Source organism: Plecotus auritus (genome assembly GCF_963455305.1).
Source record: "Plecotus auritus genome assembly, chromosome: 5".
NCBI lineage: Eukaryota > Metazoa > Chordata > Mammalia > Chiroptera > Vespertilionidae > Plecotus > Plecotus auritus.
Window position 1 is genome coordinate 183,383,034 of NC_137776.1, and position 25,895 is coordinate 183,408,928.

The following is a 25,895-nucleotide window of genomic DNA, read 5'->3' on the forward strand; positions in this document are numbered from 1 at the left end:
TGTGCCTACTCAAGTCTTTTGCTCATTTTTCTACAGGATCTGCTGCCTTTTTCTTATTGATTTGTAGCAGCTCTTTACATATGATGGATAAGAGTCTTTTGTCAGGTCCATGGATTGCAAATATCTTGTCTCACTCTAGGGCCTACAAGTTTTTAGAGTTCGAGGCAATCTGATCGGTTGTCCTCTTTGCAAGAAGATGAATTTCATGAGGGCAGGGGCGACGCATCTTCTTTGTGTACCCTCAAACTCCGGGCACAGGGCTTGGCGCAGAGTAGGCAGAAAATAAATGTTTGCGGAGTAAAAAGATGAGTGAGCCTCTCACGGGATGATCTCTGCAGCCTAAGGCTTCAATGCGCCTCGGCAGCTGTTGGTTCCCAGAAAAAGAGCGTGGACAGGGAGGCGCCCGCCTCTTCCCCACCCCTCTGCCCGCCCGAGTGGCAGCCAGCTCTCGAGTCTGCCTGTGGATCCTCTGCCAGCTGGACGTCTGCCCACCTGCACCTGCCCAGAGGGGGGCCTCGCCCAGAGAAGTCACATTTTAATTAACTTCCCGGCAGTCATCAGAGAGGCCAGATCATTTTCATAAACAAATGAGAAGCCAGAGCTTCGTCTGCAGCTCCGCGGGAGTCGCGTGGGAGGAATTCAAACAAACCAGCTTGCAGAGGCCCGAGCACCGGGCACCCGGCACCGCCTGGAACGCCGGACCCCGGGGCGCTCCAGCAAGGTCAGGGCCGGGGTTGGCGGGGGAAGGGAGAGGGAGAAACCTAGCAGGTTCCGTGTGGAACAGAATCGACAGCCTCCAGGCAGGCCTTTCGCTCATTCATTCATTCATTCATTCAACCTCTTACGTCCTAGCACAGGGGTGGGCAAACTTTTTGACTCGGGGGCCACCATGGGTTCTTAAACTGGACCGGAGGGCCGGAACAAAAGCATGGATGGAGTGTTTGTGTGAACTAATACGAATTCAAAGTAAAGGAGCGGAGGGGAGAGCAAGAGAACCGGAGAGAACAGCCGGATCCGGCCCGCGGGCCGTAGTTTGCCCACGGCTGTCCTAGCATCTCCTGTGCTGAGCCCGGGAAAGGAAGGTGAAAATAAAGACCAACAGGGGCCAGGCGGATGGGAGCCTCTGACCCTTCTGCTCAAAGTTGCTGTGAACCTAAAACCTCTAAAAATTAATGCCTACTTAAATTTTTTTTTAAAAATGAACCTTAAAATAAGTAACTAGAGATTGAGCTCACCGTCCCCCAGGGGAGACAGACATTAAACTGATCGGCACACACTCTGTGACTTGCTCACATGCCCTTGCGATTGTTAACGGCGTTACTGTGATGTCACTCACGCACCACACAACTGACCCCCTGAAAGCTACAACCCAGAGGCTTTCAGCCCGTTCACAGAACTGAGCATGGGAATTCAGGTCCCTTAAGTTCTGAGCCCCCGATGAACAGAACGTTCCCGGGGCCCAGCGAGGGAGCGGCCACTGTGAGCGCCAAGGGTGCAGGGAGCTGAGAAATGAGGACAGCAGAGGGCTGGGCCAGGAGCAAAGGGCATTCTGGGAGGCTGGGGGCCGGCGGAGCCTCAGGGAGAGGAGGGGGCTAGCACCCCCAAACCGCGGGGTGTGTGGGGGAGTCTGGGAGCTGGAGCTGCAAGGATTGCCAGCTCCAGGGAGGCGTGAATTCCAGAGCCACCTCCCTCTATGCGCTCAGGTCCCAGAGCCAGCGAGGCGGGACCTAGGTGAGCTGGAAGGAGAAAGCGGAGGAGAAGGAGGGAGCCTGAGACCCCGAATACTGTCTTTGGACCGGGGACCGGGCAGGGGCCCTGGGTGGTGAGGACGCCGATGGCGCTCTGAGCATTCAGGACAGGGCCCCTGGCTGCGGGGCGCTGCGGGGGCAGTGGGACCGGTGGCCCACGCCAGACACGGTGCCTTGAGGTCAATGTGGCTGAGAATGCACAGGGTAACGTCTTTCCCACAAACCCCTTCGGGGCTCCGGAGGAGTTCCCCAGAGACCCAGGGAGGGAGGGTAGTTGCCCAGCCCAGCGCCCACGGGTGACAGGGGCGTGTCACGGGGAGGAAGGAAGCCACGGGGAGGAAAGATGCCCGTCCTCGACGGGGGCTCCTGGGAGTCTCAGCTGCAGGACCCCACGTGCAGCCGCTCACCACAGGGACTGCGCCCGCCCCCGGGGCCCTGAAGGCTGCCCACGGGGGCGGGCAAGCGGGCATCGGTGACTCCTGCGGGGGGTACGTGTATTAGAGCCGTTGGCCCGAGACCCGGCCTCACCTCCACGCTCTGTGCTCCCACAGGCTGAGCTCGGGAAGCCCCGTGAGCGGAGCTGCAGCCTCCCTGGCATCGACTTCAATTACGGGCTCTACGTCCGCGGGCTGGACGGAGGGGTCCCCGAAGGTGAGAGTGCGTCCGGGGGCTGACGGAGGGGTCCCCGAAGGTGAGAGCACATCGGGGGCTGACGGAGGGGTCCCCGAAGGTGAGAGTGCGTCCGGGGGCTGACAGAGGCGTCCCCGAAGGTGAGAGTGTGTCTGGGGGCTGACGGAGGGGTCCCCGAAGGTGAGAGTGCGTCCGGGGGCTGGACGGAGGGGTCCCCGAAGGTGAGAGTGCGTCTGGGGGCTGATGGAGGGGTCCCCGAAGGTGAGAGTGCGTCCGGGGGCTGGACGGAGGGGTCCCCGAAGGTGAGAGTGCGTCCGGGGGCTGATGGAGGGGTCCCCAAAGGTGAGAGTGCGTCCGGGGGCTGGACGGAGGGGTCCCCAAAGGTGAGAGTGCGTCCGGGGGCTGGACGGAGGGGTCCCCGAAGGTGAGAGCATGTCAGGGGCCAGACGGAGGGGTCCCCGAAGGTGAGAGTGTGTCTGGGGGCTGGATGAAGGGGTCCCCGAAGGTGAGAGTGCGTCCGTGGGCTGACAGAGGGGTCCCGAAGGTGAGAGCACATCGGGGGGCTGACGGAGGGGTCCCCGAAGGTGAGAGTGCGTCCGTGGGCTGACAGAGGGGTCCCGAAGGTGAGAGCACATCGGGGGGCTGACGGAGGGGTCCCCGAAGGTGAGAGTGTGTCCGCGGGCTGACAGAGGGGTCCCCGAAGGTGAGAGCACATCGGGGGGCTGACGGAGGGGTCCCCGAAGGTGAGAGTGCATCCGCGGGCTGACAGAGGGGTCCCCGAAGGTGAGAGTGTGTCCGCGGGCTGACGGAGGGGTCCCCGAAGGTGAGAGCACATCGGGGGGCTGACGGAGGGGTCCCCGAAGGTGAGAGTGTGTCTGGGGGCTGGATGGAGGGGTCCCCGAAGGTGAGAGTGTGTTGGGAGCCAGAGCTCTGGCCCTAGGACACTGCAGGAAATGAGTCGGGCCGGGCTGGCAGCCTCGATCTGGTGAGCACCACGGGCGGGGCGGGGTGGGGGTGAAGGGCCAAGCAGGGAACCAGGAAGGAGCTCAGCCGGGGTTTAGCTGTGAGCCCAGTGGGTTCAGGACCGACCCTCTGATCGCCCAAAGGCTCCAAGCCCGGCCACCCCGCTCTGTGCAGGGTGCGCACCGCCCGCTGGGATCTCGGGAATCCCCGCCCCCACCCTCCGCAGCCTCCCGGGAGCAGGCAGAGGGCCGGCAGCCGCTCAGGTGAACGGAAAGGTGCAGGACCAAATGGCCGTGCCTCCCAGCTGACCTCGGCCGCGACCTCTGTCCCTGCCCTCAGCCATCGGACACTGGAATGTGTTCAAGCAGCAGCCCACCTGCCACCAGGAGCTGACCCGGGACTACATCGCCATGAACCGCGGGGCGGTGAAAGCGGGCCTGGTCACCGCCCGGGAGACGCTGCTGTACCAGCAGCTCAACGACGTCCGCATCACCAACCAGGACAACCGGCGCTTCAAGAAGGAGCCCCCCTCCATCCCTCCAAACATGACGTTTGGGATCCCGTCCAGGTAAGGCTGGCCCCGCGGGCTCCACCCCTCACCGTGGGGGAGGGGGGGGCGGGGCTTGGCAGTGACTACATTAGGGACTCAGGTGGGCGTATGACTCTTGGCTCCAGGGAGGGGCAAGTGACCCAGGTCTGGCAATCGGTGCACCTCACAAACCTTGGTCACAGTGATGGGTCAGCGGCCCACCTGGGGCCCAGGTCCCAGCCCTGACATGCATGAGGTTCTATAAGAGTAGAAGGGGGTTGCATGTCATCAATCCCACTCAAACAGCCTCGATATTTTTTAAAGGGAAATTCATTGGCTCACGTGATGGAGGTAGAGCTTCGGGCGTAGTTGGATCTAGGTGCCGGGGCCACCACAGTATTTGTTGTGTCTCTCCGTGGCTTGACGGCGCTCCCCACTTTGGGCTCCGTTCTCTGACAAGCGTCTTCCTCCTGTGGCAGAAGGGCCAGCACCAGTCCCATCCTATTCCCTTAGTGGCCCCAGCGGGAAGGGGGTGGGAATTACAAAAGCCTTGAGATTAAGATTCTTTGGTCCAACTTCGGACCATGTCCATCCCCGAAGCAACCAACCCCTGTTAGGTTTCTGAAATACACTGATTGGCCGGTCCTGGGTCACATGTCTGCCTCTGAGCCAGTTGTTGAGGCCAGCAGATTCTGACGCTCTGATTGGCCAGGCCTGATCCCTTCCCCCTCCTTGGAGGGGGCTTGGTTGGCATCAGCCCCCACAATCCACAGGGGCTCAGGGTGGGAAAGATGTTGAAGTAGGGGTCCTGTCCCCAGAAGGGGGAGAACAGAGCAAAGTAGCGGGCGACATCAGCAGGTGCCCCCGCAGCAGGCTGCCTGCCCCACGCTCCCGCAGACAAGCCCAGCGTCAGCACAAAGCTCCTGAGATCCGCACGTCGCAGGAATAACTGGGCGCGCCCTCAGCCGTAGCACCCGGCGGGCACGCAGCCGCCCGAGCCCCTGACACCTGTGACTCAGGGGTCCTCAAACTTTTAAACAGGGGGCCAGTTCCCTGTCCCTCAGACCGTTGGAGGGCCGGACTATAGTTTAAAAAAAAAACTATGAACAAATTCCTATGCGCACTGCGGGCCCGGGACGAGTCGGCTGCTAAGCAGGACAGGCAGCGGCACCCGGTGGGCCGGATACATGTCCTCGGCGGGCCGCCTGTGGCCCGCGGGCTGTAGTTTGAGGACGCCTGGCTGTGACTGAGGAGCCAGTACTTGGCCCGTGTGCGTGGCCAGGCCCTGCTTTGCCCACAATCAAGGGCACTGGCAATCTGCTTTGTCTGGTTCCAAATCTTTTTTACTGTGCGAAAACAGACATAAGAGTTACGTTTTTAAGTGCACAATTCCGTGGCGTTCGAGTGCATTCACACCGTTGTGCAACCACCCCCGCCATCCACCCACAGAACTCCTCGTCATGCACAACTGAAACCCTGTCCCCCTAAACTCACCCCTCTCCCCCCGCCCCCTCCGCCCGCAGCCACCACTCTGCTTCCTGCCTCTGCGCAGGTGACGCTGAGCTGCCCCTCCGCCTGGAACCACGCAGCGTGTCCTGCTGTGTCTGGCTTTCTCACTTGCCACCACGTCCTCACGGCGCCTCCATGTGGTAGCAGGTGTCAGAACGCCCTCCTCTTTAGAGCCGAGTCACGTTCCGTTGTGAGCATGGACCACCTGTAAGTGCATCCGTTTACCTCGCATGTGAGCAGTGCCCCGTGAACGTGGTGTGCAGACCCCTGCTCGCGTCCCCGCTGTCAGCCCCTCCGGGCACATCCCAGCTGTGGCACCGCCGGCTCCCGGGGGAATTCTGTTTCGTTTGGGGGAGCCCCCACGCTGGTTTCCGGTGCCACCAGGCCTTCGGATGCTCTTCCCTCGGCCTCCGCTCGCCGTCCTAAGCGCCAAAGCCTGCTTGTCCGCCACAGTCCCGCGCAGCACCGCCTCCTCGGCCTCCCACCTGCCGCGGCCTCACCGCTCTCACCGGAAATGCCTTTCTAGTCACCGGCCCTCAGGACCCGGCATCTGACCTGAGACAGGTGGGAAGGCCACGCCGGGTGCATTAACTCATTGTCTGCACACTGCGCGTCCCCCACTGTTGCAATAACGCCCCACGTCAGGCCCTCCAACACGGGGCGTCTCCCCGGCTTCCCCCCCTCCCATCCTCCTGCCGCCCCCAGCATGGGAGCCCCCTTGCCCTTTTCCTCACACACAGTCCCCTCTGGGCACCCGATCCCTAGCCTTGTCCGTGCTGGTCACCGGTCTCTCAGACAGCCTGGTGTCCGGGAGCCGCCCTGGCCGGGTCAGCCTGGGTCCTGGTCCCAGCGTGGTCCCCGATTCTTTCCTTCCTGGTTCCGTGTCCTCGTCCGTACAGGCTGTTACAGTGGTCACCGGGCGCCCCGGGACTCGGTCCGTTTCATTTCTCCGCCGGGGAAGCTCTGTGCAGGACGAAGGCATGGCTGCTGCCAGCGAGGCGGGAGGGGCTGCTTGACCTTCCCAAGTTCACACAACTTCCTCACAGCAGGGCCTGGCCTGGATGCTCAACCTGGAGTGTTTACCTTTTAAAAGAGAAAATATTAAAATGTACAGACATCAGCCATCCCCTGGCTCAACGCCCGCATTGAAAACAGGAAAACAGAAGCTCCAAGAGGTGAAGAGACTTGCCCAAGGCCACAGAGCAAGTTGTGGCCAGACCGGAGCCAGCTCTGGAGCCAGGCGGGAGGACTCCCTGTCCAGTGCTCGCTCGCACGCCTCCTTGGGACTGAGGGGCAGCCAACACCCAGTTCCCGGGCCTGGGGCTCCGTTTCCCCCGCGTGCAATGGCAGAGCTTCCGACACGGGGCTCGGAAAGGACATCCATTATGGTCCGCTTTCAACATAAAAACCTTAAATCGCTGCAAACCCCAGCGGCCACAGTCCCAGCGAAGGACGTGATGGAGTGCCGGCCAGATCTCCCGCGATGGTAAATGGGCTTTGCATATGCAAATTGAATGGATTTTAAAATGGTATTTAATGACAATTTTCGTAGCAGACGTTAACATTAATTGCATAGAAATGAAAATGCTGCATTAGGTTGCTGTTAGCAGCAAATACAGCGGCCATAAAGCTTTATCTTCATCAACGGCGGCCCTTCCGGAAGTGACAGGGCCGATCAGCAAATTGCAAGCAAAAGGGCTTTTATGGAACAAAAATAGCCCCCAAAGCAGGCCCGAATCAGCATCAATTTCACTTTATTTCTCCGTAAATGGAGGTTAAATGGCTGTCGGAAAAGCTTTTACTGAGACCTGCCCGCACGCCCCTCAGCCGTATAGCAGTCGCAGGCGCAGTTAAAAAATCACCCCCACCCCACCCCCGCCCCTGTAAGGGGCTATTACTTTGAAGTTATGGGGCTGAGGCCCATTCTCCAATGATCACCTTTTAAAGCCGCGATTGTGTTTATTTCTTTACTTTAAAAGCGTGTTTGAAACCAAACCGGATCACACTCGACTACCCGAGGAGTTGTTGGGGAGATTTGGTCCAATAAATAAGTAAAGAAACAAATGAGCACCGTCCACTCACAACTACAGAGATGTTAAAAAATAAAAAAAAAATTAAAAAGTCCCACTTTAGACTCAACACAGAAACAGCTCGCCGGAAGCCAGGGATGCTCGGAAGCAGGGGGCGGGGGCGTGCACGGTCCAATTCTGGCCAGGCTTCTTACCCCGCCCCCAATATCAGATCCTCTTGCCTTTCTATAGTCTACGATGGACCAAATAAACAGATGGGGGGGGGGTCCTCCACCCCTCCGCCTGCCCCTCCACCACCCAGCACCAGATGGGACCCCAGCCTCTGCAGCGAGCCGATCTGGCTCCCAGGCCACACGTGTGGGTCACCACCGATTGCCGCTCGCGGGGAAAGGTGCCCCGAACCCACCAGCCTCGGTGGCTAAAAGGAAGGGGAGACCAAGCTCGTATCTGGAAAAGGCGGCCTGTGTAGGCAGGCCAACCGCAGAGATGTCTGTCTGGCCCAGGCAGTCATTTTATTTTTTTGTAAAAATGAAATGAGTCGCTACATTTCAGAAGCCAGGAGATTGCATATAGACACCTGGATCTCCTGGTTCTCTTAAGAAGTCAGAAGCGCCGAAACCGGTTTGGCTCAGTGGATAGAGCGTCGGTCTGCGGACTGAAAGGTCCCGGGTTCGATTCCAGTCAAGGGCACGGACCTTGGTTGCGGGCACATCCCCAGTAGGGGGTGTGCAAGAGGCAGCTGATCGATGTTTCTCTCTCATCGATGTTTCTAGCTCTCTGTCCCTCTCCCTTCCTCTCTGTAAAAAATCAATAAAATATATTAAAAAAAAAAAAAAAAGAAGTCAGAAGCCCGGGCCCCTGGGTGGGCACTGAGCTTGCAGCCGCTGGTGCTCCCGGGTCATGGCCATCCCTCAGCTACTGCTGCCTCTGCCATTCCTCCGGCCGCGTGGGGGCCGCGCCTGACGGAAGCGGGCGTGACGGAGCTCCCCGTCGTCGTCTGGGGCAGGTGTCTCAGGGAGGACAGGGAGGGGACAGCCCTGGCTGAGGCTGGGAAGACCACGCCTCTGGCCTCAGGCAGCGGGGAGAAGCCTGTGCCCTCTCGCGACCGTGTCCCCGTCAAACCTCAGAATTCAAGTCGGGGAAGGATTTTCAATTTTCATTCCCAGAGGCCGAGGCTGTAGCCCAGATCACAAAGCATGCTGGGACCCAAGGTTTATAAACAGATATGTCCGGAGGCCAGACATGTAACTATTAAAGAGGCACTTAATTATTGATGCATTTTAACAAGTGTTTGCAAATGTTCCCATGCCCTCGGCACATCTTAATTGTGACTGCTCCTAATTGGTCCAGGGTTGTCCATTATGATGACTCAGGGATGGGGGTGGGTGGGGGGGGCAGCGAGAGCTGGCAGCAGCTGGTGCTCCTGGCAGAGTCTGGGCGCCCAGGGTTCTGCCACCGCCCTGCCCAGAGCCTCATGCCACATGCAAGGCGGGGATGCCACCGGGGGATCCATCACACGGCGCCTGATGTGAGCGGCTGGAAGGTGGCAGAGCCCGCTTTGAACTGAAGTGGCAACTATGTGTTATTGTTACTATGACATGTCAGCGAGCTGAGCCCTCGATGCCTCCTCTCCTTAAGTAACTCCGAACAGCCCAGTGCGCGCGCGCCTGGAACTCTGCATCCCCACCCTACAGAAGAAGAGACAGAGGGTCAGAGAGGTGAAGTCACTTGCCCCTGGCTGCTCTGCCTCGGGGCGGGACTTGGTCTGGTCTGATCTGATCTGATCTGCCTGCCTCACCAACGCCAGGGTGGAGGTGACCCCGCAGAGACGCTGCCTACGTTTCTCTGCACTAGAGAGGGTCTGGGGCAGGATATCTGGACACTGTGCAAAGCCTTCTCTGAAAGCCTTTAACCGTGATCTGGCACCCAGAAACTCCAAACCCTGGGCGCTCCAGGCCGGCTTCTGCTCACCCCAGTGTCCTTGGAATCTGAATACGAAGCCGGCGACCGTGTAGTTCGCGAGCCGCCGTTTGCCGCTCTGTTGACTAATGAGTTTGCCGACCACTGACCTAGACTCTCGAGTCCAATAATTACAGGCTGTTGTTGTTCCTTGTGATTAAGCCCCTATCCCAGTGGTCGGCAAACTCATTAGTCAACAGAGCGGCGAACCGCGGCCGTTTGCCGACCACTGGTGTAGTTAAGTAAGAGCGCCGGTAGGATACGCAGGTCATCCACCAATTAGTCCGGTCTACGCCGTCCAGTCCTGGCGCTGGAAGCGTTCGGACCACAGAAAAGTGAGAAACACAGGAGAGGGAGGAACCGCTGCCAGCCCGCCGCCCGCCCGCGCTCTGCCCGCCCGGCTATCAGACGCCGCACAGCCCGCCGCTGACAAATGTGAAGGACGAGGAAATTCTACAGGCTGTTAAAAAATGCCTGCTGCCTGACAGGCGTTTTGAATCTCTCTGCCAAGCTGATTTATTTTACAAATTTACAGTGGGCCCATCCATCACTCCGCAGCCGCCCACCCAAACGCCTGTAACATGCTAACAAGCCCCTTCCCAGGCCGCTGTCTCAGGGACGCAGGCCTGGTCCCCAACGGGGAGGCCAACCCCCGATTTATTGGTGGCCTGAACCCCGGCTGAATGAACCCGGGCTGACCACAAGGGGGAGCCTGCGGGCCTGGCAAGGACCCCTCACCTCTCCTGAATGGCGCCCTGTCTATCTACCCCACAGCACCCACAGCAACCGTCCTTACTGACACCGACCGTGGTTAACTAAGACGCCCGGACGAACGGCTCACGGCGGTGCGATTTCCGGTTTTCCAACGTTACATTCACGCAAAAGCGATGCGCGTTCGGTAGAAACTGCTTTGGATTTTGATCTTTCCTTGTGACGCTGGGTAGGCAGTGATCAGAGGGTGGACAACTGACCTCTGAACGGCCGGGAAGTGCCTTTCCCACGTAAGGTATTTGCACTGACGGGGGCCTTACGCAGCCCCACCCACCGTCAGTCGGGAGCATCTGCTGCTCTCCACTTGACGCCCATCTGCTCCGCCGGCCACCTGGTCCTGGAGGGCAGGGCCACCGCTGTGTCACCGGGTTCTCAGACACAGTAGGCACTCAGTCAGTGTTTGTTGGGGAGAAATAGGGCCCAGGGCCCTTTAAGGCTTTGAGGCAGTTGTTGAAAGTGAAGAGACCACCCCTCTGAGACCCAGCGAGGAGATGGTGAAGCCGGGAGTCCTGTGTCATTTGACACGCGGCTGTGCTCCCCTATAGCTGTCAGTTAGGAACCAGCATCGTGGTGATGCTGCCTCAGAGAACAAAGGAGTGTGTCCTTTGGCCAAATTACCGGAGGGAGCAAGTCCAGAGCAAGGGAGGTGACCTTCCCACTCAGTTCTGCTGCTTAGGTCACACTTGTAACACCAAGCAAAAAAAAAAAAAAAAAAGGTGGGACATTGTACAGTTGGGGAAGGCCCATAAGCAGGAGAGGATGGGATGGGGGGAGGGATCCCACAAGCCAGGCCCTCGGAGGGGGAGCCATCGCTCCTCCCCAGCCCCCTCCACGATGGAGCGGCCCAGCAGCGGGGTGCCATCTCCAGTGACAGCCACCGTGATCAACAGCTGGCGCCAGTGAGCACACGGTGGGGGCCTGCCTCCCCACAGAGTAACCAGCACCTCCATTTAACCACGGGGAAACTGAGGCACGGACAGGTACGTCCCTCAGCGAGAGGCCGCAGGTGATCAGTGGGAGCGTGGGGACTCCGTTCACGCCAGGACTTAGTGCCCAGAACAGACCCTTACAGGAGGTGAAGGTGTTGGCCGGCACCCCAGACCCACACATGCTGCCGGGCCGGGGCCTGGGACACCCCAAACTGGGTCCAGTGGGGGCCCCCGTCCTCCTCAGAGCCAGCTGCGTCCCTGTGAAAAGAAGCCAGGCAGGGCCATGCCCTGGGGCAGTGTGGGCAGGCCCTTCCCCCGCTCCCGCCTGGAGCCCAGCCTCTCTGGGGCCTCCCGTCCCCCCAGCCTCCGGCTCGCTGCTGCCTCCAACGCAGCTCTGTGGCCGGAGCCAGGAAGGAGACATTTTTCATACTCAGCTTTTCCCTCTCCGCTCTCCTGCGCCCCGACAGAGATTTATTCCCGGCCCCAGGCTCCTGGCGCTCGGAGCAGGGAGGGCTCAGGGAGGCGCTGATGGGCCCCATAATGGATAGGGCCGCCGCTCCCCCGGGGCCTGTCCCGCCCGAACCCCGCCATCCATCAGGAGCTGCGGGGCCGGGGTCAGTGCTAACGAGGCCCAGCCGCTCCCCCGCGGGGCCTCCCGGCACATTGCACAGGCTCCACGCCTGCTTTCGAATTTTCCAGAGCTGGGCTCGCCCGTCCGCCCGCCCGCCCGCGGTGGTGGGCAAAGCGTGGGGCGTGGGCTCAGAGCCTGCCTGGCCGCCCCTCTCCTCACCTCGCAGCCCTCCGTAGAGGGGTTGCTGGTTCTGCCCGTCCAGTGACACAGTGACCCCTGTGCCTGGGGCCCAGAGGAGCTGGTGCTGCTGGGAGCCAGCCAGGCCCCGGTACCTCGAGTCGGACACCTCACCCCAGGCCCTGCTGCCACACCCCCTGACCGACAGCAGGAGCGTTCACGGGATGAGCTGTCCTGCCGAGGACCAGCGCAGACGGCGGCCCCGTTCATGCCCCGCCCTGGCGCCGCGTTAGTGTTCATGAGTGACACGTCCAGCTTCTGTTTCTTCCGCTCCTGGGCAGCGAGTCACGGTGCTCCGCTCACATCTTCCCACGGGGCTCTCAGCACGGCCCCCCAGGCAGCAACTCTCTTATCCCCATTCTACAGACGGGGAAAGCGAGGCCCAGAGACGTTGTGCACAGCCACGCGGCCACATTGCCTACCTCCATCGGTGCTGCCTCTTCATTCGGGGCCTGCCTGTGCTGGGCATCATGCCAGGCATTGGGCATTCAGAGAGGAAATAAGACACAGAATACAACAGGCGGCGCAGTCCCCCCGGCTTCCGGGTGGGCAGAGGGTGGGGGGGGGGTCACAGAGGGGCTTTGGGTCACATCTGGTTTTGCTTACGGCTGCGTCCCGGGTCTTGGAATACACTAGGTGCTCCCTAAGTGCCTGTGGGCTGATGGCATGGGAGAGAACAGGGAGCCTGATGGGATGCGTCCGGTGTCGGACACGGCCGGGGCGCTGGTGCCGAACACGGGAGAGGACCAGCCCTTTCCGGGGCACGGACTTGTCTGGCCCTGGGCTTCAGCTCTTCACTCCCTGGGGCCCCGGTAGCACGTCACCGCACACCTGGTGACACGGAAATTCATTCTCTCACTGTCCAGAACCAAGGTGTCACAGGGCCGCACCCCGTCCGGGGCTCTAGGGGAGAGCCCTCCTGCCTGGCCGGTCTCTGGCAGCCCCTCGCACTGCTCGGCCTGGGGCCCCATCACGCCCTCCGCTCCCGTGGCCTCTCCTCCGTGCCCGTGTCTCCCCTCCTCCTTCTTACCAGGACCCTTCTCCTGGGCTTAGGGCTCCCCCCCATAACCCAGGGCGGCCTGTCTCAAGGCCCCTAAGTTAGTCTGTAGTGCCTCCTTTGCCAAGGCAGGTCACATTCACGGGTCGGGGGTCAGGAAGAGGGCCACCCACCACTCACCCCACCCATTGCAATCATCAAAGCATCTTTTTTTTTAATATATTTTATTGATTTTTTACAGAGAGGAAGGGAGGGGGATAGAGAGCTAGAAACATCGATGAGAGAGAAACATCCATCAGCTGCCTCCTGCACACCCCCTACTGAGTATGTGCCCGCAACCAAGGTACATGCCCTTGACCGGAATCGAACCTGGGACCCTTGAGTCTGCAGGCTGACGCTCTATCCACTGAGCCAAACCGGTCAGGGCTCATCAAAGCATCTTGACGCGAAGTCAGAACGTCCTGCATCTGGGAGTCATCCGGCTTTGAGGAAACCACCTTTAGATTCCTTACGATGTTATGTTACGACGGCCGCCCCGAGGGTCTCGTTACACGTTACACGCTGCCCATCACGTCCTTGTGGAGGGGGAGGGTGTGAGCAGCGAGTGGCGGCAGCGCCTTCCCGAGGAGCAGCCGGTGCCGCGACCTTTCTCCTGCGTTTACGGGAAACTGAAGCAACGGCAAGGCCCTGGACCCCCCCCCCCCCCCCCCCCGCTCGGGTTTAACACGCTACCACGCAGCCGCGTGTGCTTCCCGGCCTTTCTGTAAAGTTATTAAAGGAATAGCAGATAACAACGCCAGCTCGCGGCCCCTGCTCACCCCTCCCCGCCACGGCCCCCCCTCCGCTCCCGGGCCCTCCTGAGGTCGGAACGCACACGCCTCCCACCTGGCTTCCCGTGTGCTGTCCCGCTAGACGCCCTTAAATAATGTGTTTTGTTGGTGTGGTTTCGGGCCGTGTACAGCCCGTTGCATGGCGACTTGCTGTTTCACTCCCAACGATTGCCAACGTCACCCTGGTCAGCCGCCACACCTCCCGCCCGGTGCCCGCATCGCCCGGTGCCCTGTGCCCTCCCCCATGTGCGGGATCCCTCGGGCCCCTCCCCAGGGTGGCGGGCTGAAGTGGGACCTCCTCAGCTCATGCTAGATGCTGGGATTCTCATCACCCCCCCCCACCCGTCCCCCCGGGCAGGGACGCCCCATCGGCTACTCACCTTCCCCAGGGCTGGGATCCCCGAAGGTTCCCGAGTGGCCCCAGGTTATTTCGTCCCAGCCATGGCCATTGGGGCCGGCAAGCCTTCCCTGTCCAGAGGGGCTCGGGCCACATCCAGCCGTGCCGGGGGGAGGTGGGGTGCGTGGGGAGAGCCCCCTGTTTCGGGCACGAGCACCCCAGGGCAGGAGAAGCCCTCTCTAAGTCTCCCAGCTCTGCCGCCCTCCCTCGCCCTCCGCTGGGCTCGAGCAGGGAACTGCTAATTGAATTCACCCTCGTGAAAATGTTAACAAATTGCAAATGACCTCTTAGCCGAATTTAGAAGTCAGGAGTGTGCAGCTCCTAAGCCTCCCTCCTCTGTCATTAGCTTTTATGTTGGATCCACAAACAATTAAAAACTACCCACCAGCCCAGAGGTCCCCTTCTCTAATTAGCGCTGAGTCCTGCCAGGGAGGGAGGCCCCTCAGTCACCGCCCCTGCCTCCTGCTAGTTAGGAAAGACAGGCCCTCCGGCCAAGGAGGGACAATTAAGGAAAAGGAGGGGGGTAAAGGGGCTGCAGCTGTCCCTGGGGAGGAGGGGCCCGTGGCTGCCGGGTGGGACGGGCCTCCACAGGGAAAGGCTCGGGGCTGGAACCCTCCAGGGTCCAGGGACCAGGTGGGTCAGACTCTCCTCGGGAGGGGGCACCCCGGTAAACGCAGAAGCCTGGGCCCCCGGGACCCCCGTGAGTCAGAACGTCCGCGGGTGGCTCCCGGGCACCTCCATGGCTCATAGGCTCTCTGGGTGATTCTCATTCACCCTCAAGACTGTGTCTCTGGCCTCAGCATGCTGGGGGAGGGGAGGGCATCAAAATGCAATTTCTGATCCAGGCCGAGCCCGGTGCCTCCCGGCTTCCCAAGCCCCTGGGCACTCTGGTTTCTGTGAGCCCTTCCTCCACTGAAACAAAAGGGGCTCAGCCGGGGCGGCTCCGTGGTTGAGCATCAGCCTGTGAACCAGGAGGTCACGGTTGGATTCCCGGCCAGGGCACATGCCTGGGTTGCTGGCTTGGTCCCCATAGGGGGCGTGCAGGAGGCAGCTGATCCATCATTCTCTCTCATCATGGATGTTTCTTCCTCTCTGAAATCAATAAAAATATATTTTTTAAAAGAAAGAAACACACACACACACACACACACATGAGTACAAGTTAGTTGGGGACATCTGAATAAGAGGGGAGACTGTCTCAGTGTCACTATCCTGCATGCGATTTTACCCTTGAGTTTCACAAGATGCTACCATGGGGGGAACAGATGTCACCCCGGGAAGGGGTCCTGGGACCTCTGTTTTCTTCCTTATAACTGCACTAGAGGCCCGGTGCATGAAATTCGTGCACTCAGGGCGGGGGGGGGGGGGTGCGTCCCTCAGCCTGGCCTGCGCCCTCTCGCAGTCTGAGAGCCCTCGGGGGGGATGTCCGACTGCTGGCTTAGGCCCACTCCTAAGCCAGCAGTGGGACATCCTTAGCGCTGCCGCGGAGGTGGGAGAGGCTCCCGCCACCACCGCTGCACTCACCAGCCGTGAGCCCGGCTCAGGGCTTCTGGCTGAGCGGCGCTCCCCCTGTGGGAGCACTCTGACCACCAGGGGGCAGCTCCTGCGTTGAGCGTCTGTGCCCTAGTGGTCAGTGCACGTCATAGCGACCAGTCGGTCTGCTGTTTGGTCGATTTGCATATTAGCCTTTTATTACATAGGATTATCACATAGGATGTGAAATCTGCAGTGATCTCAATTACATTTCAATGTAAAGAAAGCAAAACAATGATTTAACGGTGGCTTCGGTACCGTGTGGGCAACAGTAGTCAGACTTGCTGGGAAGAAAAAAAAACAACGCTGGGTCACGTAGGGCACAAGCGAAGGGCTCAGCACACGGTCACGGAGGTCACCTGGCACGCCAACGGATGAGCCCATTCAGGAGGCCTCGGTCGTGGGCAGAGAGGAGGCGACCCCAGCCTGAGGGGCACCTCTGGGTGCTGTCCGAGCACACGAGGGCACCCTCCCCAGGCCCCACTGGGTGAAGGAACCCCTCCAGAGGGGCTGGGTCTTAGATGGGGACCCTGTCGGGTGCCCGTCGTGGGCTCAGTTTTTATTTAGAACCCCAAAGGGAAGCCCAGCCCCCCACCTCCTCCCAAACCAGACCCTCCATGGTCCACAGCGTGCTGTGAATGTCACACCAGCCGAGGAGACCCGGCCCGTCCTGGTGGCCGCTGTCCACTCCGTCAGCCCGGAGGCCATGTGGGCGCCCGCGCCTCTCCCGCCCCCCGGGGCCGCCAGCGTATTAGAGATGGATTTTAATTTTATTTTAACAAAATAGCTGTCTCCGCTGGAGGAAGCATCAAGCGTCAAAGAAGGGCCCGTCTGGAGCGGAGTCACGTTGAACAGACCTCCGTGCTGTCATTGATTTTCCGGGAAGAAAAAAATTGCCTCTGGCTACTAAACCGAATTAGTAGTCACTGATGACCAATTATTTCAGCCCGCTGTGAACGGGGAGCCGTACTAAAATCCGGTTTGTCAGACCCAAGGCTGCCTTCTCCAACACCTTTCAACAAATGTGTACCTGAGTCCCTCAGAAGGTTCCTGCCGCTCCCCTGCTCCGCCAACTTCTCCGGCTCCGCGAAGTTTTAATGAGCGGCTCAGATGAAGACGGGCTGCCATGAAAGGGGCCCCTCTAATCCACAGAGCGCTCTCCGGCAGCCAGGAGCCGCGCGGGCAAATCAGAGCTGTCAGCCCTCACCCCCGCTCACACCAAGTGTCAGCCTAATGTTTGCAAATGATCATCTCCGTCCCCCTCGCTCCCCGGCGCCTTCATCGGAGATCAACCCCTGGTCTGGGGTATCAATCGCCAGGCAGCGAGATGGACTTGATGGAACTAATTTGAGGTTTCCTGCCGGCCTACCCCGAGCCGGCAGATCTCACCTCGCGCCGTCCCGTCTCCCGCTCCGTGAGCCCCAGCTTTGACACCGTTTTGCGGTTAGTGGGAATGTCAGGCTGGTGAGGAACTTTTCCCGAGCCGGTCCTGCCAGCTTATCAGCAAGTAATGTGTCCAGACCCTGGGCGGTAGCCTCGCTGTCCCCCAGGCAGGCTGCCCTGCGCGGAGAGCCTGGGGCCCCCAGGAGGGGACCACCAGGGCGTCGGGACGCATCGGCGGCTCTGGGTAGAGGACACACAGTTGGAGAAGTCCGGGGAGTCAAATGTAGAAAATCACAACTTGACTCCACCAGCCAGCCGGGCCCCAGAGCAGGGCCAGCAGCCGGGCCACCGGGACAAGCCTCTGGGACCACTCAGACCCACTTTGGGGTCCTGGCCCACAGGGGAACCCAATTTGGAGCCTGAATCCGCCTTCTCGGCTGCTCCCAGTCCATGAGCAAACCTCAGGCAAGCTGCTTGATTGCTCTGAGCCTCAGTTTCCCCATCTGAAAGCAGGAACGCCCGTCCTCACTTGCAGAGTCCTAAGGAGTCACTGAGACTGTAGCTGACGTGTTCAACACGGGCCCGGTGCGGTAAGTGCTCCCGGAAATGGGGGGCATGTGTGAATCTCAATCGTTCGCCAACGCCCATCAGGCCAGTCGCGAGGTGTGGTGCCAGCCCGGCCTGGCTCCCTGGCTCTGCTCACGCTGATCCCCCTCTGTCCAGGGACCCCCTCCTGACCATCTTCCGCTCAAACCCAAAGGCCCATCAAAAGGTGGAGAGGGGGCTTTCCTCGTCCCACACTGCTGCTCGGCGAACCGTCCTCTCCTCTGAGCGCCACAGGCCGTCCCTACGCGGCGCTCAGCCGTCAGTACCGCGCGGGGCGGGGCTGCAGGGCCACAAGCCCACGGGCTTCCAATGAAAGTGCAGCACGGCGCTCACTGGCTGTGTGGTCTTGGGCAAGACACTGAACTTCCCCGGGCCTCTGACTTCTCATCTGTGAAATGGGTATATGAACACGTGTCTCTAGAGTTGTTGTCCTAAGGACAGAGGAAGCAGCAGGAAGCTTGAGCTATGACGATTATCGTCATGGCTGCGGCAGGCCCTGGGACCTCAGAGTGCAGGGAGCAAGCACCCGGGAAGGTCTGGGGTCCCACATGGGCGTGGCCAGGCCCCCTGGGTCCGGCCTCTAGCTGCAGCCGGCCCGCTAGCCTGTCCCCTTCGGTCTTTGCAGAAGTCAGTTGCACGTTCTCCTGGCTGCCGACACTGGCCTGAGGGGTGGGAGTCCAGGCCTTGCGCCTGGAGGGTGCTGTGTGACCCTGGGCCAGCCATTTGACCTCTCTGGGCTGCAGCCTCCCCCACACCATCCCCACCTCGTTTAATGAGGGTAAATAATTAAGGTCTTCTGTGTGAACCCCTCCCGCTCCTCCCAACAGAGCTGCGGAGCACAGCTACAGCCCAGACCACGGGGCCTCCGGCCTGTGGCAAAACTCATTCGTTTGGGGGTGGGGCAATGCCTTTCTGTATTAGAGGAACTCCGCTGACCTTTTAAAAAACTGAACGCGTTGTAAGGTGGCAGCTGGAAACAGCTGCGGAAGAACAGGAGAAACATGGCTCCTAAAGATGCGTCCAGAGGAGCCAATTCCCCGGGGAAGATGCTGAGCTCCCCGCGTGGGCAGGCAGGGCCTAACCCGGGCCCGGAGGCCGGCCTCCCTCCCCCTCGGCTGCGTGTGGAGAAAAGGGAGACTTCTGGTCTGACGTTCGCGGGACTGTGCCTGGCGGGGGTGGGCTCTCGCCCTGACACTGAGCCTGGGGACCCAGATCCATCTCCCCACCCCCGGCTCTGTGGCCCCAGCCAAGTCACATGACTTTTCAGGCTTGATTTCTTTCTTCCTTTTTCTCTCCCCGCTCTCTCCCTTTCTCTTTCATTCTCTCTCTCTGTCTCTTTCTTTTGACTTTATTCATTGAAAAAGAGTCACATAAAACCAGTAAGTGGACTGGAAGGGGAAGGGCCCCCTCTCCCATCCCACCACGCCACGCCCGCCCGCCCCCCACCCCCATCATCACTGGCTGGCTTCCTTCCAGTCTTTTCTCCATGTGTTCATACCTGTGTGGATGAACCTGCATGGGCCTGGGGCTTTCTCTCCCCAACTTGTTGTTTTGTTGTGTAAATAAAAATATATTTAAAAATATGTTTTTTTTTTGCCCTGGCTGGTTTGGCTCAGTGGATAGAGCGTCAGCCTGTGGATTGAGGGGTCCCAGGTTCGATTCCAGCCAAGGGCACAGGCCTGGGTTTTGGGCTTTATCCCCAGTGGGGGGCGTGCAGGAGGCAGCCGATCAGTGATTCTCTCTCATCGTCGATGTTTCTATCTCTCTCTCCCTCTCCCTTCCTCTCTGAAATCAATAAAAACATATTGTTTTAAAAAGGGGTGATTTGATCCCCAGGTCAGCAAGGCCCCACCTTAGTATCCAAGTTACAGGTCCAGGGCAGACCCTGCGGATGTCCCTCAGCCAGGGCTGCGGGGGTGGGGGGAGGCCACAGGTTTGTCAGCGTGCCTCCCTGCCTCTTCCCAGGTAAGAAGCACCTTTGCGGGGCAGGGCATAGCGGTCGGCAGGCTGCAGGATGGGGAGGGGAGGATAAGGAGGAGGGGGGAGGGGAAGGGGAGGGGAGGGTCGCTGTGATGCCTGCCGTGGGGGCTGGGAAGATAGCATCTCTGCGAAGGCCTCTGGGGTAGATGTTGCCAGATCACCGTCCGTGTCACAGAAAGCGTGGCTGTGGATCAGGCGGCTCAGAAGCGCGGGGCGTGTGATGATTAGCAATAGAAGTCGCCGCCGGGGTCAAGGGGCAGGACAGCAAAGAGCCCTGGGCATGGCCGAGCGCAGGCGGCTGGAGACGAGCCCTCTGAGCACCAGGCTCCTCAGCCTGCACCTCCCTGCACACTGAGCCTGGCCGCCGGCCCCAAAGGTCCGCGTGGGGGGACCGTCCCGATGTGTGCGCGCTGACGACGAGGACCTCGGTGCGGAGCCAGGCTCGAGGGCTGGGGTCTCGGGTCCTAGGGGCACGACATTGGGTGGTTTGTTGTGTCTGTGAAGGAAGGTCACGGGTAATACGGGGCTCCCAACCTTTCCTGGGGCGCACCCACCTCTGAGCATGTGGGTGCGCTCCCCAGACCGTGCCCGTGCTCGCGCCCAGAAGTGCGGTGTGCCCTTCACGGGACTCCAGGGCTCGGGGTGACGGCTGGATCAGGCACCCCCAGACCACTGGCGGGACGTGGCTCTGACACCGCCCCGGGGTTGTGTGTGCCGCACGCTGCCTGGGGTCCTCCGCCATGGGGCTCGGGGTCCAGGCTGAGGACCCGTGCGGAGCGGCACAAACTGCAAGCCATTTCTACCAGTGTTTCCCAAAGTCTGCCCGAGGAACCCCTGGGTGTCCGTGTCCTGGGCCTGCCGTAACCAATTGCCACGAACTTGGTGGCTTAACACAACAGAAGCGCCGGAGGCCGGGGGTTTGCAGCCGGGGCGGGCAGGGCTGCGCCCCCTGGAGGCCACGGAGGGCCTTTCCCTGCCTCCTCCCTGCCCGCCCCTGGGGCCTGGGCTCCTGGCAGGGGCCCCCCTCTCTGCCTCCTCCTCACAGCACCCTCCTGCCTCGGCGTCTCGCTTCCCTGTGTCTCTCACCAGGACACCGTCCCGGGGCCCGGGCCCACCCTGGGAAGCACGCACACAATGCTTCTCCCATCTCGCAATCGCTAACTTGGCCCCATCGGCAACAGCCCTTTCCCCAGACAGTCCTGGCCCCCGGTTCCGGGGGTCGGGACGGACATGTCCTGGGGGAGGGGAGGCACCATTCACCCACTCCACCCCGATCAGAACCCCCGCCTGTGTTGGCGACTAAGCTGTCGGGGTCCAAGGGCAAGTCCGGAAGGAGTGAAAGGGGAAGACAAAGAGCTTTCCCCACTGTTTTGTTTTCGTTTTTTTCTTTTTCTCTTTTTATGAAAATTTTCAAAAATGCACGAAAGTAGAGCCAATAGGGCAACACGCTCCTGGGGTCACCCCTCACCTCAGCCTCAGCTGTCGTCAGTGTCTGTGGGTGACCCTGCGGGGCCCCCGCTCCTCGGGAGAGGGGTTTGCCCCGGAGCCCAGACGGTCAGTGGGTGGCGGGGGGAGGGTGGGTGCCCCAGAGGGCGGGCGGCTGCGGGGGAGGGCGCCTCACACGCCGGCCCCGCCCGCCCGCAGGCCCTCCACGCCCCTGTTCGACCTGCTGCAGCACCGGTACCAGCAGCTGTGGGTGCAGGAGCAGAAGGCTGCCCAGAAAGCCCTCAAACTGGAGAAGAAGCAGAAGGTAAAGGCGGCCTGGCTCCCAGCGGCCGAGGGGCGGGGCGGCAGAGGCGGGAAGGGCTGGCCCCGCAAAGCTCAGCTCCGAGCCGAGCCCCGTGCACGCCTGTCCCTGCGGGTGGCTGGGAACCGCGCTGCTTGTGACCCGGCCTCCAGGCATTGTGGGAAGTCAGAGCCCGAGGGGGTCTTGGTGCCGATCAGACTGAAGCCCTACCTGAGCCCCAAGACCGGAGATTCTGCGGGGCCGGGCACTGGCCTGGGTGCCTGACAGAACCCGGCCCTCTCTCTCTCTCTCTCTCTCTCTCTCTCTCTCTCTCTCTCTCTCTCTCTCACACACACACACACACACACACACACACACACACACCTGGGGACTCTCCACCAAATCTCCGCACGGCCTCACACATCCGGAAATGAGATTGTTTAATACATATTTTTATTGATTTCTGATAGGAAGGGAGAGGGAAAGAGAGAGAAACATCAGTGATGAGAGAGAATCACTGATCAGCTGTCCCCCACCAGGGATGGAGCCAGCAACCCGGGCCTGTGCCCTGACCGGGAATCGAACCGTGACCTCCCGGTTCATAGGTCGATGCTCAACCCCTGCCCATGCCGGCCGGGCGGGACATTAGATTTACCTTCATTTCTGGGCGGGCTGACCGGGCCTCACAGAAAACGGCCCCGTGTTATCTACAGAGAAAAGGCTGGGAAGGCAGAGGGCCCGAGGACGCCCCCCCCGCCCCCCCGGGGGCGGTGCTGCGGGGGCACAGGTATTGCCCTCGAGGGGTGCGTCCTGCTCCAGTGAACGACTCGGGCCCCGAAAACGCTTCCCGGGCATCAGCTGCACCATCTCATCGACGCCTCACAGAAGCCCGGGAGCCGGGGGGGGGGGGGTCCCTGCTCCCCAGGGTGGAGAGGAGCTCAGAGAGGCGGTGCCCACACAGGGACGCGGAGCCGGGGACAGACCCGGTCCAGCCTCCGCCAATTCCTGCGGCACGAGGGCCGGAGACCCGCACCGCCACCTCAGAGTCAGACCTCGCCGTGCTCACGGGGCGCTCCATCGGTCTCATCAGAAGCAGGACTTTGGTGTCCCTGGCCGTTCCAAAGCTCAGGACCCAAGGCGTCCCCCCGCAGCGCCCTGCGGAGAACGGGCCGGCGCACACACCGTCTTCCCACCTCATCGGGTCATCTCAGTCCGTTGCATTTGCCGATGAGGAAACGGGGGCTCAGAGGGACTGAGGGAGAGGCCAATGCGTCAGAAGGGCCGGGCCTTGCTGGATGGCGATCACTGGAACGCTCAGGGACAGGGGACAGTGCCGTAATGTCCTGGGGCCACGCCGGGCAGTGCAGGAGTCCTCCCGGATCCTGGGGCCCTCGGGCCAGGCCAGGAGAGGCACCAAGCGAGGCTCAGGGGCCCCAGATCCCCCCCCCCCGTCCGAGGCGCACGATGGCAGGGAGCCAAGGCCCCCCCCCAGCCCCCTGCCATTCCCAGCAGTCAGAATCCAAGACGCCAGCGCATTACAGAGCAGAGCCTGGTAATCAGCTTTTGAAAGCAGCCGGTGACTCGTTTGTTCGTTAACGGCTCGAGGAAGAGCCAGCCTGCGGTGGGAATGACCAGGTTCAGGGGCCTCTGCCATCACAAGCGGCTTCGTCGCCCCATGTGAGCGGTGATTTAATTAGCACCTAGTGACGGCTACTCAGAGCACTGCAGGTCCACGGAACCCCGAGCCTCCGGACCCACCCTCTGCTCCAGAGGCGACTCGTGGCCAGTGCCCTCCTTCTTTGCAGCAGAGCACCCCATAAAGTGGCTAATGCGAGTGGCTCCACCCCAGGCACTGGTTGGGGTGTGACTTCGAGTGAGTTGCATTTGGGGGGAGTCTCAATTGTTTCACTCAGCAAAAAAAGGGTCCGATTAAACGAGGCCCCTGTGCCAAGCCTCGCGCATAGTAGGCCCTCAGAAAACGGGTGTGGAACCAACCCCAGAGTTCTCCTTCCTCCTCCGAGAGCGCGCCCTGGGCTGGACCTGCTCCCGAGAGATGCCAACCATCCGTCGAATCGTGCATCCTCCACGCAAACGCGGTGGAGTCCCTGCTCACTGCCGGGCTGCGTGAGCCGCGGGGACGGACAGGAACGCCTGGGACACGGCCCCTGCCCTCCAGGCGGCTGCACGCCGGGACCCAGAACAACATGCTGGCAGCATCCACGGCCCCTCCACACACTGAGCCATGGCCGGGCACTGTGGGGGGCCGGTGCCCTGAAGTCCAACGTGGAGAAGGGCTGGGTGCAAGGGGAAGGGTACGCTCGGTCTGTGACGCCTCTGCCCTTGCGCCTCCTCCTGGCAGCTCGGCTTCTCTGAGCGGCCAGGGGAGCTGTTAGGGGAGCGGCCAGGTGAGCGGTTAGGGGAGTGGTTAGGGGAGCGGCCAGGTGAGCAGCCAGGGGAGCGGTTAGGTGAGCGGTTAGGGGAGTGGCCAGGGGAGCGGTTAGGTGAGAGGTTAGGGGAGCGGTTAGGGGAGCGGTTAGGGGAGCGGTTATGGGAGCAGCCAGGTGAGCAGCCAGGGGAGTGGTTAGGTGAGCGGTTAGGTGAGTGGTTAGGGGAGCGGTTAGGGGAGCGGTTAGGGGAGCAGCCAGGTGAGTGGCCAGGTGAGCACCTGCCCTGCATTTCTCTGGCTGCAGGTGTGCCTCGGGAAGCTGTACGAGACCCGGAGCAGCCAGCTGAGGAAGTACAAGCCGCCCGTGAAGCTGGATGCCCTCTGGCACATGCCTCACTTCCAGAAGGTCAGGCTCGCTCCCTCCCGCACCCGGGCGGCTGCCCTCACCTCCCGGCGGGGTCTGCTGCCCTCTAGACAGCGAGTTCTGTGGGCTCCCAGCCACCCAGGGCACGGCCACGGCATAATACCAACAGCAGCACCTGTCAGCCCTGAGCGCACCCTCACGCCGGCCTGGCTCAGGTCACAACCTTCACACTCCCTGAAGGGGCCGCTGCTCTGCCCATGGCGCTGACCGGGCACAGCGCATGCTGGTAAGGGCAGCCTCAGGCTGAACCCGGCCGTCTGACGGCTGAAGCCTGGGGTCTGTCCACGGGGCGGACACTGTGGGTCAAACCCCCTCCACTGAGGGGGCCGTTCAAACACTACACCCCGCCCTGGGGACTTGGGGTGCAGAAGCTCCACGCCACAGCACTAGGCTCCCAGGGGGGCATCCTGGGAAGCGGAGCAAAGGCCTCGGGGCTGACGCGAGGGCGTGACATGCCTCCAGCAGCCACCAGCTCCAACCTCAGAACTGAGCGGTGTCCCTTCGGCCGCAGGACCCTGGATCGGTGCCCAGACCGGTGTTCCCATAAGGGGGCACTGTGCCCAGGAGGGAAACGGGGCGGCCTGGGAACAGCAGCGTCAGGATGGGGGGTGCACGCCCAGCTCCGGCCCGGGAAGACAGCTGCCCGAAGCGGCGTTCCCGGCCAGCCAGGCCCGGCGCCGTGTCGGGCTAAACTGCAATTTAGGCAATGAAGGGGTCGGTGCCTCCCTGAGCCTAATGCAACGGAACAAGCTGCCGAGCTTCGCGGGCAGCCTGCCGCCCCCTTGACGCGCCTCTCATGTCGCCCGCTGGCCTCTGTCAGCATGTGTCACTGACCATTTGCCCCGCCGCCTGTCCGCCGCCCGCCCCCGCGCACGGAAACATGACTGGCTGTCGGAGGCCTGGAGCTGCCGACATGCAGCAGGTCCGCCCGCCCAGCAGCCCCTCGGCCGCTTTCCCCGTCTCTCCCGCTTCTCTGGCCTCCTCGCCCTGGCCTCCCTCCCTTCGCTCAGCGCTGCCCGCCACAGCCTCCTTCCTGGCCCCCCCCCCCCCCCCGTCCCTCCTTTGCTCTTTTCTCTCTGATTTCCCAGCATCTGGGGGTCCAGGCACCAGGGACGCTGCTCAGGGAGGGTCGGGGCTCCTGGCTCCTTGGCACCAGATGCCCCACATGGCTCTCGGCCCTACAGCAGTGACTGCCACCCTCAGCCCCTTCGTCTCTGATGTAGGATCTGCCCGAGTCCCAGGCAATGGACAAGGAGGGCTCAGGGGCCTCCCCCACGGTGCAGGGAAAGCCACCCCCCCAATGGGGGTCACAGAGACTGTCCTGGGGCAAGGCTCCTGCCTCACTCACCGCCTCCCCGCAGCGCCCGGCCCGCCTGGCCCACCCGGCCCGAGGCACCAACAACTTCTATTCTCAGAGGAGGAGGTGTGCTGAGCCCTGCCGGCTCTCTCCCAGGCGTCACGGCTGTTAGGAAACGCCGCTGCGAGCGACCGGAGCCAACGCCGCTGCTCGCCTGAACTCGGCGCCAGCATTGTGCTCCGTCACCTGTGTGTGTGTGTGTCACACGCGTGTCCCGACCCCTGTGCAGAGCGCGAGGCCGGGCCCGGAACCTGCAGCCCGTGACTGCAGGGCCCAGGCTGAAGGCGCCCGCATCACGCAGCAGAAACCGCGAGGGGGCGAGTGGGAATGCCAGCCCCGGGCAGGAGGGTGCGCCTTGGCTGGTCCGGATGGATGCCCATGCGACCCTGAAAGCCACCTG

At 61.5% G+C, this 25,895-nt stretch overlaps 1 protein-coding gene across 1 annotated transcript in view; it reads left to right on the forward strand.

Annotated features, from left to right (window-relative positions):
• CFAP77 (cilia and flagella associated protein 77) overlaps positions 1–25,895 on the forward strand; it is a 97,266-nt gene that overhangs the window by 51,472 nt on the left and 19,899 nt on the right. The window contains exons 2-5 of the mRNA XM_080669795.1: positions 2,300–2,399; positions 3,681–3,909; positions 21,247–21,352; positions 24,019–24,120. Of these exons, the coding sequence (XP_080525921.1) occupies positions 2,300–2,399; positions 3,681–3,909; positions 21,247–21,352; positions 24,019–24,120 (537 nt within the window). The remainder of the gene's footprint in view (positions 1–2,299; positions 2,400–3,680; positions 3,910–21,246; positions 21,353–24,018; positions 24,121–25,895) is intronic.